Below are 16,855 nucleotides of genomic sequence, written 5' to 3' on the forward strand. Positions count from 1 at the left end.
ACCAAAGGCCTGAATTGGAGGCTGGGCTCCCTCCCCCCCCCGCCCTCTCTTTCCATCTGCCTGCCTGCCTGTCCCTGAGGGTCTCTGTCAGTCTGTCCACCTCCCCGTTCCCTCGCTCTGTCTCCTACCACTCTGCCTTGCTGCCTCTCGCTCTCTTGTCCTTTCTCTTTCTGTTTGTGTTGCACTCGGGGCTCCTGTTCTCTCTCTTTTGCCCTCTCTCTTTGTTGCTGCCTGGATCTAACAGGTTCCCTTTATAGCCTGCATGATGCTGGGGCCCCAGCACCCATCCGGGATCCAGGCTCTCTACTGCCAGCCTGTACACACAGCACGGTAGCCTTCCCCCAAACAGCTTCCAGTCTCTGAAGCACAGGGGAGCCCCAACCCCGCCTCTAGCTCACGTGCCCGGCCCCTCCTGCCTCTCTCTGCCCATCCTTGGCTCCTTCGGCCCCTTGCTCCGCTGCTAACAGCCCTGGCTGCCCTCCCGTTGGTCTCCTCCTTCAATGGCTTCTTGCTCGTCCCTTGTGCTACCCCCTTCCTGTTGCTTCTCCCCTCACTCGCTCCTTCTCTCCTTCATTTTCTCCCGTCCTCTCTCTCCCTCCTTCCATCTCTCCCTCGCCCTCTGTCTTGCCCTAACTTGTTCTTCTCTGCCGCTTGCTTTCCCTCTGGGCTCCTGTCCTCTCCCTTGCTCTGTCCTCGGCTCCATCCCAGGCCCCGGCTGTTGCTGTTCCTCTGGGATTGGCACTGCCTGTTTCCCTGCGGTGCTAGGCGCTGTACCCGGGCGCCAGAATGCCGGCTGGGAAGCCGAGGGGTTTAGGACCCGGCCGGGGCGGCAGGCGGGCAGCCCATGTGCTCCCTCCCAAGCCGTCCCTCTATTGTCTGGGAGCTGCAGCCCCGAGCTGCCGGCTGCCGCAGACGGAGGCGCGGTCGGGGCGCGGCGTGGCGCTCGGGGGCCGGGCATGGTGCGGGCCGGGGGATCTGAGCCCCGCGCCAGCCCCATGGCCCCGGGGCGGGCTGGGATGGGCCCCCCGCTGCTCGCTGCCCCCCTGGCCTCCGGCCGCGGCTGCCTGGTGCTGCTGGCCGCGCTGCTGGCGCTGGAGACGGCGAGAGGTGAGTGCGGGGCGCGTCCCTCCCTCGGGTACCCCGCAGCGCCGCGGAGACACCCCCCCGCAATGGGCTGCAGCCGGGACAGCTGTCCTAGTGCGCCCCGGCCCGGCGGGTCAAAGGGAACCCGGCAAACCGGCTCCGAGCCCCCCAAAACCCGTGCACGCCCTGTCCCCCGTGGGACCCAGCGGGGGGGTGACCCCACAGAACCAGTGCGCCCCGTGTATTCCGGGGAACCCGTCACCTGGCTGCGACCCCCCCCGAACCAGTGCGCCCCGTGTATTCCGGGGAACCCGTCACCTGGCTGCGACCCCCCCCAGAACCAGTGCGCCCCGTGTATTCCGGGGAACCCGTCACCTGGCTGTGACCCCCCAGAACCAGTGCGCCCCGTGTATTCCGGGGAACCCGTCACCTGGCTGCGACCCCCCCCCGAACCAGTGCGCCCCGTGTATTCCGGGGAACCCGTCACCTGGCTGTGACCCCCCCCCGAACCAGTGCGCCCCGTGTATTCCGGGGAACCCGTCACCTGGCTGCGACCCCCCCCAGAACCAGTGCGCCCCGTGTATTCCGGGGAACCCGTCACCTGGCTGTGACCCCCCAGAACCAGTGCGCCCCGTGTATTCCGGGGAACCCCTGTCACCTGGCGGGGAGCCCCTGTCACCTGGCTGCGACCCCCCCACAGAACCAGTGCGCCCCGTGTATTCCGGGGAGCCCCTGTCACCTGGCAGGGAGCCCCTGTCACCTGGCTGCGACCCTCCCACAGAACCAGTGCGCCCCGTGTATTCTGGGGGGGCCCTGTCCCTGTCACCTGGCTGCAACCCCCCACAGAACCAGTGCGCCCTGTGTATTCCGGGGGGGCCCTATCCCAGTCACCTGGCTGTGATCCCACTGGGCCCAAATGCTCTCTTTGATCCAGGGAGGACCCTGGCCCCATTGACCTAACTCCGAGCCCCATCGGTCCTTACAGGACCCATGTTCCTTCTTCCAGTGTGACTCCTGCCCCAGCGACGTGACTTTGAGCCTCACGGAACTTGTGCCCTCTCCTAAAATCCATCCTGCCCAGTGGTCCCGCCTTGTACCGCTCAGAGGCAGCAAGGCCCCTTGTCTTTCCCAGTAGGTCACAGCAGGTAACCCCGCAGGCTTCCCCGCCCCACGTCCCCCTTAGAGTCTGGTGCTGGTGGAACCTCAGGCCCTCCTCAGGAGCCAGCCAGGGTCCCAGCGCTCCCCCCAGCTCCTCTGAATCGTACCAAGCTCTTCCTGAGCTCTCCCCAGCTCCTCTGAGTCGTGCCAAGCCAGGGAGACCCCACCCCTCCCTGGGTCCCCTGCTCAGGACAACCCAGGCTGGAGCAATGACACCAAGACTCCCCCCAGGAGGAAGCCAGTGAATCTTCTCTGATGTAGTTAGGCCTGAGGGCAGGACAGGGCAGAGCAGGCCCTGGCCAGGCAGAGATTGTGAAGGTCTGAAGCCATGGAGCTGACCCCCCCCCCCATCCCTTGCAAGGCTGCTCCCCCAGCTAATGCATCTCTCTGTTAAAACGCTCCCTGGGGTACACTGACTAGTCTCACCGCTACTCACCCTCCCCAGTCCTTTCTGCCACCTCCCCCCGAATCTTTGCAGCTCTGACATGCTCACCCTCCAGCACTCAATGTGCAGTGGGAGTCAAACTGTGCAGGGCTTGGTGGCCCCCATGCTGGGACAGTGTGTTAGATCTGGCGGAGCAGGGGGTCCCCAGAGCCAAATGATTCTCTGTTGCATTGCTCCTGATTCTTCAGGGTCCATTCCTGGTCCTTTGGGTCCCACATGTGATGGGGAGCTTCTGGGGTCCCCAGGTACTACATGAGCTGGTGCTCAGAGCAAGCCATCTCTGAGGGGTTTGTTCTGTCCCATGGGGCTGGTGCCTGCGGTGGGATTGCAGCATTTCATGGTGACTCCTGACCTCTGTGGGCCCAAACTGGGAAGAGATTGGGCCGTATGAGAGAGAAGGAGCCCTGGGCTGAGTAGGAAGGGGTGGGTTTGGAGGGGGGACTGGGAAGGGAGGCATGGAGCCAGGCCCACCAAGAAAAAGGGCGATATGGGAGGCAGGGAGCTAGGCTGGAGCTGTCAGCTTGAGGAGAGTGCAATGTAATTAGCAGGCCAATCAAGCCAGGGGAGGGGAGATGGCAGAGGTCACTGCCTGTGGGAGGCAGATACCAGGCTTGTGATGAACCCACCTGTTTCTCCTCCCCCACTTCCACCCACTGGATCTTGGGATGTGCTGAACCGGAGGGCAGAGGGGAAGTATCACAATATCTCTCAGCCACCTGCTCCCTCCCGGGGGGACAGGGGCTGGGGCAGGCGTGATAAGGAATCACAGCAGAGGGGAAAGCAGCATTCAGTAGGCTGACTGATTGAGGGGGGAAGCAGAAATCTTGGTGCTGGCTGTGCTGGTGTAACCTAGTGGGGGCGCTGTCTATTTTTGTAATCCTGTGTTTGTTCTGGTGTTGCATTCACCGTTTGTCTTAGGGGGTTATATGTGATCCTACTCTACTATGCTGCTCTGTAGTGACGCTGTGTGTGTGTGTGCACGCGCACGCATGCCTCAGTTTCCCCAGGCCCTGTAGCTGCATGAGGAGGGGGAGGCTGGGTGTGACTCACTGGGGAAGTATGTGCAGTCTCTCACATCCTGAGGCCCAGGTGACCGCTTATAGCACCTTGGGCCTGGAAGGAGGGCAAGTGAGCAGGGACTGTTGGGGTGAGTCAGTCTCTGCTGGGCTAGGAGGAGGGAGGAAGTTTTAGACCAAGGAAGGGAGTGAAGGCCCTCCTCCCCCGAGAGGAATAGAGCCATCTGCCCTGGCTCTGTGCTAACATCGACCCTAAGCTACGCTGCATCTCTGTGAACCAATAAACCTACTCTACTGGCTGGCTGAGTGTCACATCTGGCTGCGGATGGGGGTGCAGGGTTGGGGACCCCCGACGTGTCGTCCCAGCTGGGGAGGAAGGGTTGGTGAGCTCCAGGCCTGTGTGTGGCTGGAGCTGGCTTGTCTGGAAGAACCGTCATGGAGTGTCTTACCACATACGTCTGACCCCTTGCCCCCGTGATCTGTGACCGGTACCACGTTGGCCCATTGGGGGCTTAAGCAGGAATATTTTAGGGGGCCCCATACAGCCCCCTAAAATAAAAGGGAACCGGGGAGCTGCTTGGGGCCCTATGCAGCTGCTTTGTTGGCTTGCAGCTCGCCCCAGCTCTGAACTGACCCTCGCGATTGAATCGGGGACCGTCGGAGGTAAAAGCAGGAGCTAAGCCCAGGGCTGTGGATTGGGCACAGATGGGAAGCTTGCCCGGTGGGTTAATGTACAAAGCTGCAGGGCTTGAGAGACAGACCTAGGGCCTTGACCCACAGCCCTTTCTGCTGGTGGGTCTGCCTGCCCCACTGCTGGGGCCAAAGGGCTGGACTCTGAGTTCCCCCTCTCCCCCGTACACTTCAGACAGATCAGTGCTGGGCAGCCAGTTTCCCGCTCATTAATAGGACTGGGTTGGCTTTACACACAGCACCCGCTGCTGGAATGGCATGGGACTGAGGGCTCCCTCTCCTGGACCAGGCCACCTCATGCTAAGGAGCTGGGGTCCACGGGTGACTGGGCCCCCTGCCTGGCAGCCTCGCTGAGGTGTCTTCAGGAAGGGCCAAAGGGAGCCATTAAGCAGGGGCCGCACATTCCCAGAATCCTCTGCTGAGATGGCACTTGTCCTTTGCAGGGCATGTGGGGTAGCATCATGGGGTCCCCTGCATGTGCAGGCCTGTCTGCTGGATGGCTGCCCTGCACCCCCACACCCCTTCTTCAGGAGGTCGCGGTTATAGCCGTTACGCTTCAAGCCTCCTCCCTTAGGCAGTGGTAACCCAGCCTCTCGGCCTTCTCCCCACCGTCCCTCCTGTCCTCACACGGGGCTCAGCGCCGCAGCTGTGTCTCTGCAGACGGGAGCAGGCATCTTTTTTGACAAAAGGCATCTACTCTAGAGCTGGGTGAAGAATAAAATAACTCTTTTTGCAAACGGTGTAGTGTTTTGGCATTTTGTTTTTAGATGGGAGGGGTGATTGTATTTTTTATTGAAAATTATATATCAGCTTTTTTGTTATTGGAAACCTGGCTGATGGAAAAACTCGATTATTTTCATTATTTTTGTAGGGACTTTGAAGCTTTGTTTTTTTGCAGGAGGTGGGTGGGAATCAACCGTATTTTTTTTACATACGGGGAAAAAGTAAGTGGCTCTACTGGCATGCTGTGTTGTGTGTTCAATTGATGTGCTTGGCACCGTACCGACCCAGAACAAAAACACAGCCTGTGCCCCAAAGAGCGATAGCAAGGCCCCTTCCTCTCTTAGGCACCCAGCTTTGGTCCTCCTGCCTCTTATCATGTCAGAGCCCCACTGAAACTCCCAGTGTCTGTGGAAGCCCTGGAGAAACATCTGAATTTTAACTGGCTCTGTACATCTCAAAGAACGGAGCAAGCACAAGGCTGCTTGTGTTACAATTGCACTTACACCCTGCAAGTGAGATAGTGGGACTCCTTTGCGCAAGGTGCTACATGTTAGGGATGTTAAAAAGTGGGTAATTGGGTAACCGTGTATCTGCTGAAAATTACACGCATCCGCAGCAGGGGGCTGCAGCCAGCTTCCCAGGGAGTCGGCTGCTGGCTCCCCAGGAGCCGGTATGTGCCAGAAGCCAGCTTTTAAGCCAGCTCCTGCCCCGCTCCCAGAGAGCCGGCTGTATCCGAGCCAGCAGCGCAGGGTGGCAGCCAGGTCCCCGGGAGCGGGGCAGGAGCCTGCATGTTACCATTCACGGTAACTGCTAAGCACAGGCTAATCGGTTAACTGTGTGGACGGATATCCTATTATATCCCTATGGCATATGCCCACAGAAGGGACAGTCCCTGCCCAGCAGAACTAGGAGGATAAGAGACAGGGCAGACAGAGCCTAGGAGAAGGGAAATGTTTATCTGTTTTCAAGGGCTCCGGCTCTCTGCTGAGCACTTTTGATTTGGCCGCTGAGCCGTAGACGGTCTGGCCTTACGCATCTCGACAAAGATTTTCTTAGATTCAGAGGGTGAAAGCCTGGCCCCATTACAGCTCCTGTCAGCTTTCCCACTAACTGTCGTGAGGTCAGGATTGCACCCCCCGAAGGGACCAACGCCATCAGCCAGTCTTAGCTGCAGGGCAGGGAATTGCATCCAGAGCCTGGGTTGTAAGAGAGGTTGGATTAACGCCCAGGGCTGGTTTGTGTCCAAAGGCCAGTGCTGCTATAGAAACTCCCTGGGGCAGCCACTCAACATCGTTTGGTGCCTCAGTTTCCCACCTGTAAAATGGGAGCAATAATAATGTTGTGAGCTCTTTGGAGCAGGGCCCTTCTCACTGTGTGTCTGGGCAGCGCCCGGCACAACGGGGCCCTGATCTCAGCTGGGACAGGGTTTGTCTCTAGTTGGGTGTTTGGGCAGTGCCCAACACAACCGGGCCCTGATCTCAGCAGGAGCTCTAGGTGCTGCTGTAATACAAATCATGTAGCCCCCTTTTCTCCAGCAGGGGGCAGGCTTCATCCACCCCCTTGAATAGCTTGGGGACTGTGACGCTCCAGATCCTAGTGACACCCAGTCCTTGTGTCTCCTCCCCTCGGAAGGGGCTGGGCGTGGGGAGGACGTGTGCCCTGGAGGGGTGGGGGGTACAGGCTTGCTGGCAGCAGCCCAAGTTTTTCCTCTCCCCGCAGTGAACGGCGAATCGGACCCCTCCGACCTGGTGTACCTGCCAGCCGAACTCAAGGTGTTGGACGTCCCGGACCATTTCCGGCTGCAGCGGGTGGATCAGTACCTGCCGGGAAACACTTCCCTGGGCTCCCACTCTGAGACCTACCTCCTCCTCGGTCGCCCGCCCACGGCAAAGCCTGTCGTCCAAGCCACCTACCTGCCCTTCACTGCCAAGCAGGTAACCCCGCCCACCCCCCGGGGGAGGCGCTCCCCTCTGGGCTCAGTGGGGCTCCTCCCTGTCCTGCAGGACCTGCCTCGCCCGGGCTCAGCCTGCGTCTCTCTTCCCCCTGCCAGGCAGTGCCGGCAGCCGATCCGCACCTCAGGGACGGCGCCTCGGCCTGGGAGGTGCGCGCCGTGTCCCTCGAGGGCGCCGTGTCGCCCGCCGAGCCCTCTGCCAGGGTCCTCTTCCACCTCAAGGGGCAGGACTGGCTGCCGCGACGGCACGACCTGCCCTGCGTCTCCCTGCACGCGTTCCACCGCACGCAGGCTGCCCACGGAGCCTGCCGCCTCCAGGTCAGTACCGGACCCCACCCCCTCGGAGCCTCCTCCAGTCTCATCATGGAGAAGATGAAGGCTGCGTGTCCTGAAGGGGTCGGGGGCTGCCTGGGACAAGGCTAGCTCATCTTCAGGGGGTGGTCTTGGGGGTCCAGGTGATCTAGGACTGGGGAAAAGTGGGGTGCTGTGTGCTGAGAACGGAAGCACGGTGTAGGTTAGGCTGGAGCAGAGGTTGGTGTCACCCCTGGGGGTGTGATGGAGACTTTGGGACTAGACCCCTGGTCTCTGAGCCCGCTCCTTGCTCTTCCCACTCAGGCGCCCCTGGGGGTGTGCGTGGTGGAGCTGGCGTTCCCCCCACGCTGGTTCTCCGCCACCCCCCCCTCCTCTCACAGCCGGCGCAGAGCTGCGGAGCCGGCCGGGCCCCCCGAGCGAGCCGAGTTGTACTACAGCCTGGGGCCAGGAGACATGTCCGTGGAGTGCGGCCACGCAGGGCCACGGGAGAGGCCCCGGCCGGGCAGCGAGGGCACCAAAGAGAGGCTGCACTATGTGGCTGCGGTGGAGCTGCGAGCCACGGACCCGCCGCGGCGCCAGGAGGTGCGGCTGGACGACAACGTGCACATCCGGGTCCCCGACATGGCGCTGCGGCCGGGGCAACTCTTCACGGCCACCTTGATCCTCCAGCAGAACTTCACTGCCAACCTGCTGACCCTCAGGTGAGACCCTGTGGGATGTACGGACCCAGCCTGCGACACACGCCCTGGCTGGCCTCACATGGTTCCCCATGGGGTTCAAAGGGTCTCTGCTGTGGGGCACGTCTCCTCAGGAGTCCCTGCTGGGACTCAGCACTGTGCTGCTTTCAGGATCAAGGTGAAGAAGGGGCTGCAGGTCCTAGCTGCCCGCCCTGCCGTCCCCGAGGCCTGGACGGCCAAGCTGGACAAGTTCAAGGGCTCCAAGCACCACACTGCTCTGGTCACCTGTCGCCGGCTGGACGCTGGCCAGTTGGACTGGAGGTAAGAATCACCCAACTCGTGGAGGAGATCGACTGACATATCCTCTCCCGGGCAGAGCCGGTCTTAGGGGCAGGCAAGCCAGGCGGCTGCCTGGAGTCGCCATTTTCAAGGGGCCGGCAACAGAGCCTGTCTTAGGGGTCAGGCCGCAACTGTATTTCAGCCCAACCTCCCGAATCCACTCCAGCCTTGTTATTTATTTATTTTTTGCGCTTGACAAATTTTCCCTGGTTGGTTGGGGTTGGGTTTTTTTTTTTTTTGCTTGACAAATTTTTTTGTCTCTTAAACCATCTGGCAACCATACGGGCAAGCCAGGCGGTCGCTCGGGGCCACCAATTGGTTAGGGCCGGCCCTGCTCCCGGGCATTGGCCAGGTGGGCAGGACATAAGGAACCATGCGACTCGTGCGGGGGGACTGACAGGAATATACTCCGGGGTGTCAGCCAGTTGAATGGAAGCAGGAGGCCACGCAATTATGTTTTTATTCTCCCGGCATCCAGCCAATCAGACTACAAGTCTGATGCCATTGGCTAGGGACAGGATAGCTGTTCCTACTCCCCCAGATCCTGACCAATCAGATCAGAGGAGGGTATCATGGGCAGCTGAACTGGACAGTCGCTCTCTCTGGTCGCCTTCCATTTGTGTCTGGGTGGAATTTGTCTGGCTTGGGATGGAGCAGGCGTGAGATGCCACAGCCCCATGGGGACACCGTATCTGTCGTCTGCTCCTCCTCCTCCTCACTTCCCTCCTGCCTCCGTCTAGGGCAGCAGATTTCCCTGAGTTCCTCTACCTGGACTTGGCAGTGGAGAACGGCACAAGCGGCCTGGCCTCCACGCGCCCCGTCACCTGGCAGGTGGAGTACCCCGGCCAGGACCCCGAGGCGGAGAAGGACAAGATGGTGTGGGAGATCCAGGTGGCGGAGCGTGACGTCCGGGCGCTGGTGCCGCTGGTGAAGGTAAGGCCTTGTGGTTCTGTCCCCACGCCGGGCAGCCCCTCCCCCCGGAGGCAAGGTCTCATTCTGTATCCCCTCTTGGTCTCCCCAGGAGCAGGAGATTGTGAACACCGCCCCCCTGACAGGGATCCCCCAGGCGGTGCCGGTGAAGCTGGTTGCTGTGGAGACAGGGGGAGCTGTGTTTGAGGTCACTGAGCAGATGGGGTGTGAGTCCGCCAACAAGCAGGTCCTGAAGGTGAGGAATAAGTGACCCGCGCACTGCCCCACAGGGAGGTGCCCTCCTGCACCATCACCCCCCATCCTTGCCTTCTGAGACGCCAGCTCCCTCTCACCACCCTCAGGTGCCCTCATGGGCCAGCACGCCCTGTCCTCGCCCTCTGAGACGCCAGCTCTCCCCCTACCCTTCAGGCTGGCAAAGGAGCAGGGATTACCAGGTCAATGTTTACATGGGAGTCTGGTGGGACTACTGACCAGGTCGTCAGCCAGTGGGGCAGCACAGAAACCTGAGCCCCCTGCTGCTCCCCTTCAGGCTCTCAGCCCCCCACATTTCCCTCAAGCCCAATCCACAGCCCAACCTTTCCACCAGCCACCTCCAGTCCCCTCCCCACATCCCCACTGGCCCCAGCCCCTTTCTCCTCCAGCTCTGGCTCCGTAACCAAGTGCCCTTGGCTCCCCACACCATTTGGGGCTCAGCCCCTGGGTGGTCTCCATCACTTTGTGGTAAGGAGGTGCTGGCCCCCTTCTGCTCTCTTTCCTCTTTGCTAGCTGCTGCCCACACCCTCTCCCTGGTTCCTGGAGTGTCCCCAGCGGCTGGCAGGGGGGAGGCAGAGGGATGGGGGTGTCTGAGCAGGTGTCCGCATTTCCACGCCCTCCTGGCCCGCAGGTGGCAGACAGGTGCGACTCCGTCTACGTGGGGGGCAAGGAGAACCGGGGCGCCCGCGGGGCCCGGGTCGATTTCTGGTTCCGCCGGCTCCACGCCTCGCTGCTCTTCACCGTCTGGGTGCCGCTGCTGCCCCTGCGCGTGGAGCTCACCGACACCACCCTGGAGCAGGTGCGCAGCTGGAGGGTGCCTGGCACCGCTCCGGACAGGTCAGTCCCGCGGGCTCCCTTCCTAGCGCAGGGATCAGAGCTGCCGGTGGGCGGGCGGGAAGGGGGCTGAGGCCTGGCCAGCAGAGACGGCTCGGAGGAGGCCGCTGGTGCCGGGACTGGGTGCATGATGCCCAGACTGTAGGGTGTGCTCGGGGGCGTTCAGATGCCACCATGAGGGGCAGAGTGTAAGAACCTGGCTGGACTAGAACGGGAGAGGGAGAGCCCCAGATGCTCTGATGGGGCAGCGGCCGGGGCAGGGGTGTCACGAGTCCCCACAATCGGCGCTGTGGCCTGGCTTTAGAACAGTCTCTAGGACAGGGGTGACCAACCTAAGGCCCGGGGGCCAGATGTGGCCCTCAGCTTCCCTGGATCTGGCCCCCAAGTCTCGAAGTTTATCCCCCCTCCCCCCCAACATTGGGAGCCCACATGGGTGCTCCAGCTCCTCTGCCCTCCTGCCCCTGGGGCTGAAGCACACAGTCTGCTAGCCTGGGCTCTGATGTGTGAGGGGAATGTGGGGAGCGTCTGTCTCCTCAGCGGGGGACCGTGTCAGTGAGGGGGTGGGTTGGTTTTTGTTTGTGGTGTTTGCGTCTCACTTGTGCGCAGTCCCCACCCCTGCTCTAGCAGGAAACCCCTTCACGGGGCCAGACCCTCGAGGGTCTCGTTCTGCCAGGCGCACAGCCTCGCTGTCTCCTCAGACTGGAGCTCTGGGCCCACAGCGCCCCTGCTCCGCACCGTGGGCTCCGTTCAGCGAGCCCTCTCGGGACGCATCCTGCTGGAAGCTTGTCCACCCTTGGGGGTTAATGCACCTCCCCACGCATGGGCAGGGACCCCAGGCAGGCTTGTCAGAGCAGCCGGGTTTCTCAGCCCGCCGGAACGAGGGATGCAATAGCGTAGTCGATGAACTGAGAAACAAAAGCTTATAGGTTAATGCTATAGACATGCGTTTCCACCCCCCCACCCCTCCCTGTCTTGCCAGTATACTTTTTAGCAGGTTGGCCAGCAACCTGGCTCCATGCTGGCTCATACCGGGTCCAGGACCTCTCCCCGCTGCAGCTCTGCATTTGAAGTGTATTAGGATCCAGGTCTCAGTTCTGGCTTGCGCCAGATCCAGGAGCTCAGCCCCCCTTCAATAGGAGCTTCTGCCACACCACGCTGCTGCCTGTGTATCAGCTCGGGGCGACAGGCTGGTCTGCACAGGGAGCTGGTTTTTAAACTGGCTCCTCTCACGGACTAGCTCCCACCTGGCACCCCGCGTTGCTGCCTCTGATACAGAGGCAGCAGCACAGAGTGACGGGGTGGGGGGCTCCTCAGGAGTGGGGGCCAGAGCGCGCTGGCTGCCTGCCCCACCCCTGGGGACTATAGACGACCCAAGTAACCGATAAAAATTCATGGGGTTACTGGACTATTGAGTTAACCGATACTTAACATCCCTAGCCGGAACACCACACTGGCCTTAGGTTAGCACAGAGGGATGAAGGCCAAAGCTCTTCCGGGGAGCCCAGCCACGCTGTAGTGGATCCCAGTGTTCAAGCTCCATGTCTCCGTCTGGGCTGGAGCCAGGCTCTGGGGACCCTGCAAAGCGCAGCCTCTGCCCAACCATCTTCGCTGCAGACCCGAGTCCATTGGCACAGACCAGACACGGGCGCCTAACCACAGCGTAGCTGTGCCCTCAGAGACTCCGCTGGGGAGCAAGGCCCGGACGTGGGGCAACACCCACCTCGACCTCTCTTCAGCTGCCCTGAGAGCAAAGGGCCCTTTACCACTCCCTAGGGAACTCGGGGGAAACTGAGGCACCTCCCGCCTTCATACAGAAAATTCCCCCTTCCTGGCAGGGAATCTCTGATGGGGCAGAGGCTGGAGATGGGGTGGGGGGCAGAGTCTCTGATGGCAGGGCAGAGGTTGGGGGGTGTCCCAGAGACGAGGCAGATGGGGCAGGCTCTTCATGGCAGGGAAGAAGCTGGCCAGGCTGGGACCTAGAGGCTATGGGCAGATGAACAGAGAGCAAGTTCTCTGAGGCAGGGCAGAGGCTGGGAGGGAGGGTCCTGGGGGTGGAGGGAGAGAGGGCAGGCTCTCCGTGGCAGGGGACAGGGTCCCAGGGGCTGGGGGCGAGGGACAGAGGGCAGGACAGGGTCCCAGGGGCTGGGGGCGAGGGACAGAGGGCAGGACAGGGTCCCAGGGGCTGGGGGCGAGGGACAGAGGGCAGGACAGGGTCCCAGGGGCTGGGGGCGAGGGACAGAGGGCAGGACAGGGTCCCAGGGGCTGGGGGCGAGGGACAGAGGGCAGGACAGGGTCCCAGGGGCTGGGGGCGAGGGACAGAGGGCAGGACAGGGTCCCAGGGGCTGGGGGCGAGGGACAGAGGGCAGGACAGGGTCCCAGGGGCTGGGGGCGAGGGACAGAGGGCAGGACAGGGTCCCAGGGGCTGGGGGCGAGGGACAGAGGGCAGGACAGGGTCCCAGGGGCTGGGGGCGAGGGACAGAGGGCAGGCTTTCCGTGGCAGGGCAGAGGCTGGCAGGGGGCAGGGTCCCAGAGGCAATGGCCCTGGGATAGGGTAACTCTTGGCTGCCTGCCCAGCCCCATGCCTGTGCACTCCCCGCTGAGACTGCCTCTCTCTCCTCTGCTAGCAGCGGCCTGGCGGAGCCTGAGGAGGCCGGGGAGGAGGGGGAGCGGCGAGCTCGTGGCTGCCGGCTCCAGTACCAGCGCGCTGGCGTCCGCTTCCTGGCCCACTTTGTGGCTCACCCGCTGGACGGCGGCCGGCACCTGACCTACATGCCAAGCTCAGACTGGCTCTTGGACGTCTCCCACCTGGTGGGTGGGCAAGCCAGGGTGCAGGACCCCCGCGTGGCCACGCTGGAGGGCGGGAGCGTGGTGATTGGCCGTGAGCCGGGAGTGACGTCCGTGGAGGTAGGGGCCGGGGGGTGCCCAGGGAGACGGGGGAGGGGCATGGGGGTTGGGGAGGGGGAGCTGGGGGATGCGTGGGGCAGCAGGGGATGGCATGGGAGCAGGGTAGGGGGACAGCTGAGCAGAGGGATGGTGTGATGTGAGGCACACGGTGAGAGGGGGGCATGAGGGCTGCTGTGGGGGCCCCAGGGAAGCTATGGGGGAGGCAAGAGGATGGCGGGCGGGTTTTGGCCGGGGGAACCGTGGGAGATGGGGGGTGGCTGGGGGAGGCTCAGGGGGTGAGTGGCACAGGGGAAGTGTGGGAAATAGATGAGAAGTGAGGGAGTGGCTGGAGTTGGGGAGGCACAGGGGGCAAGTGGCAGAACCTGCGGGAACCAAGGGAAATAGGGGGTGCCTGGGAGAGGTTTTCTGTCCTGCCCAGAGTTGCTGTTAGTGCCGGTCTCCCCCCTTCCCCTCCCCCCCCGTCCCCCTGTGCAGGTTCGCTCCCCCGTCTCAGACTCCATTCTGGGCGAGCAGACCCTGGTGGTGTCCGACGAGAAGGTGGCTGTGTTGGAGCTGCAGGCCCAGCTGGTATCGGGCCTCTCGCTGGCCCTGAGCATGGAGCCAGGACACCCCGATATCCTCACGGCCACCTGCCGGGCACTCACAGCCCTGCACTCCCCAAAGCAGGTGAGGGGGCACTCGGGGGTGGGGGGCAGAGTGCAGGGCTGGAGACACGGGGTGGAGCCATGTGGGCCGAGTGAGCAGAGATGTGCCAGCCCTTTAAAACTGCAGCTTCCTCCCTGCCGGTGCTGGGCCCTGGTTGGACTTTAGGGGTACGTCTAGATTACAGGCTTTTGTCGACAGAGGCTTTGTCAACAGATACTGTCGAAAAAGAGCATCTAGACTACAGCCAGTTCTGTCGACAAAGCAAAGCCGCTTTTTGAGAGTCTAGATGCTCTCTTGAAAAAGCAAAGTGTGGATGCAATAGCGCCTATTTTCGACAGAACTCTGTCGAGAAAAGGCGTTATTCCTCGTAGAATGAGGTTAACCACCATCGACAAAACTGCCGCGTTCTGTCGACTTACTGTGGTGTAGAGGCAGGTATAGTTTTGTCGATAAAACCCTGTAGTCTAGACACGCCCTACCTGTCAGGATGGCCAAACACTGGAATAAGTTGCTTAGGGAGGTTGTGCAATCTCCATCACTGGAAATATTTCAGAGCAGGTTGGATGGACCCCTGTCAGGGATGGTCTAGACGGTGCTTGGTCCTGCCGTGAGGGCAGGGGACTGGACTCGATGACCTCTCGAGGTCCCTTCCAGTTCTAGTGTTCTGTGATTTTGAGTCTATGACCTGGTGGGTGGAGACCCCGGCGTCCAGCAGGGCCCTCAGGGTTGGACCTTGCACGGGTCTCTCCTTACTGCAGGCAGGGGTGGGCGTGGGAGTCAGGCGCACGCCGCTGGGGGCAGCTGGGGAGTGGGCCTGGTGTAACCAGCCCCCACGCAAAGTAGAATGGTGGCAGCACAGGGCTTACTGGTTTCTCCCTTCTCACGCCCTCCGTTGGCCCCCACCCCTGCCTGAACCCTGTGGCCCTTGATTTCCCGTCCAGGAAGCAGCAATCAGTGTCTGGCTGGTGTTCACCGACCACACCGTGGCCCCAGTGGAGCTCTATGGCTGGCAGGACGTTGCGCTCTCCATCTCCTCAGTGGACCCTGGCGTGGCCTGGGTGCAGCCGGATGAGGAGCTGGCTCGCCCACTGATTGTGGCCAAAGGGCCGGGCCGGGGCCCCCTCCTGCAGCTGGGCCTGCACACTGCGGACTCCTGCCGCAAAGGCAAACACCGGGCACCGCTGGCAACCGGCACCGCTTGGCTGGAGGTGGGCGTCAGCCGGCGGCTCCCGACCCCCGATGGCCCACGGCCCCACGATCCCCACCCCGAGTCTCCCTTCCAGCGAGCCGAGGGGGCCATGTCTGGGGAGGCGGTGACGGCAGCCGCTACGCAGACTGTGGTGGGGCCTCAGAGGCGAGCCCCAGCCGGGGTGGGACCCGACCTGACCAAGTTTGAGGGACCCCTGGGTGGTGACTCCTCTGAGGATGACAGGCCTGGGGAGGAGGAGGAGGAGGAGGAGATGGTGAAGGCCCCGGAGCGGGTGACGGACTTGGAGATCGGGATGTACGTTCTCCTGGGCGTCTTCTGCCTGGCCATCTTCATCTTCCTCGTCAACTGCGTGGTCTTTGTGCTGCGCTACCAGCGCAAGGAGCCCCCCGACGCCGGGCCCGGCCCGGCCTCTTCCGTCCAGCAGCCCCACAACTGGGTATGGCTGGGCACCGACCAGGAGGAGCTGAACCGCCAGTTGGATCGCCGCGGCCAGCACCCACAGCACAGCCCCGATCCCACCCCCAACCCCTCTGCCGCCGCCAAGGATGGCAGCTGTCGTTGCTGCGGGACTCCCCCGGGCACGGAGGGGGGCAGAGGAGAAGCCAGGCCCCTGGAGGTCATGGGGCCTGAGGGGGGAGTTTCTGCCAGCACTTTCTTCCCTGTGGCTCCAGGAAGCCCGGCTCCCTCCAGCACCTTGTCCCGGAAAGAGGTGAGCGCGCCAGGGGGCAGGCGTAAGCGGGTGGAGTTTGTGACCTTTGCCTCCCCCCGGGCCTCTGAGGGCCCTGCATCCCCCCCACCCCCTTCCGCCCCCACCGTCCAGTCCATCCTAGTAGCCAGCGAGGACGACATCCGCTGGGTGTGCGAGGACATGGGGCTGCGGGACCCCGACGAGCTGAGGAGCTACATGGAGCGGATCCGGGGCAGCTCCTGACCTCGGGCCCCTGTGCCCGACTGGCACCGCACAGGGCACAGCAGTCAGGGACCAGTCTCCCCTTTCATTGGCTGCCTTCCCAGGGGTCTGCCCTGGGATCCACTGCCCAAACCTGCTCCCTCCCAGTCAGTGTTAGGAGAACCCTGCCCCGGGGGCAGGACTCTCCCCTCTAGGGATGAGCCCTAGGGCTGCAGCCCTGCACCCTGCCATAGAACTGACTCCGACGCGCTCTCTGTCCTGGAGGTCCGCCCTGGGCCCCAGCGGAGGCCTGTCTCTTACTATCTCCCTGGAAGGAGTCTGCGATTGAACCCAGCGTCCTGGCATTGCCCAGCTTCCGGGGGGTGCTTTCCCTGCTGGCTTCCAAGCCGCCGAGGGGCGCGCCGGGGCCGGCTTCCTGTTTTGCTTTGGTTCTCGTTGCGACGTTGTGTTGATTGTGGTGGTTTTTCATGGCGAGTGTCCTTCCTGTGGTCTGACCCTCTGCTTAGTCTCCCCACCCCTGCCCACCACGTGGGGTGGGCGTCCCCTGCCCCTCAGGCGCCAGCCCGTCTCCTTCACCCCAGCCCCGCCTTCATTTTGTACGACTGACATTTTATACCTGTAGCGTCGGGAGGCGGCCACGGCGGGTCCTTTATTTATGGAAGATTTTTAATTCTTATGTTGTTACAAAAATAAAATATTTAAAAAACCAAATTCTCCAGCCTCTGGGCAGGATGGGGGGGGGGGCGTTCCTTTCCTCCTGGCCTTTGTGTTCGGAG

General features: G+C 62.4%; 1 protein-coding gene across 2 annotated transcripts; it reads left to right on the top strand.

Annotated features, from left to right (window-relative positions):
• Positions 1-864: 864 nt before the first annotated feature.
• Positions 865-16,790, top strand: TMEM132A (transmembrane protein 132A). Of its 2 annotated transcripts, none has more exons than XM_075928399.1 (11): positions 865-1,107; positions 6,835-7,049; positions 7,166-7,384; positions 7,682-8,079; positions 8,227-8,376; positions 9,135-9,327; positions 9,416-9,559; positions 10,208-10,413; positions 13,038-13,314; positions 13,789-13,980; positions 14,901-16,790. In XM_075928399.1, exons 1-11 carry the CDS (start codon positions 957-959, stop codon positions 16,098-16,100), a joined length of 3,345 nt encoding a protein of 1,114 aa, XP_075784514.1. In that variant the 5' UTR covers positions 865-956; the 3' UTR covers positions 16,101-16,790. The 2 variants fall into 2 exon arrangements, with proteins under 2 accessions (XP_075784514.1, XP_075784513.1); XM_075928398.1 differs by having other exon boundaries at positions 867-1,107; positions 13,035-13,314.
• Positions 16,791-16,855: the final 65 nt, after the last annotated feature.

The sequence above is a fragment of the Pelodiscus sinensis genome, chromosome 4, assembly GCF_049634645.1.
Source record: "Pelodiscus sinensis isolate JC-2024 chromosome 4, ASM4963464v1, whole genome shotgun sequence".
Lineage (NCBI taxonomy): Eukaryota > Metazoa > Chordata > Testudines > Trionychidae > Pelodiscus > Pelodiscus sinensis.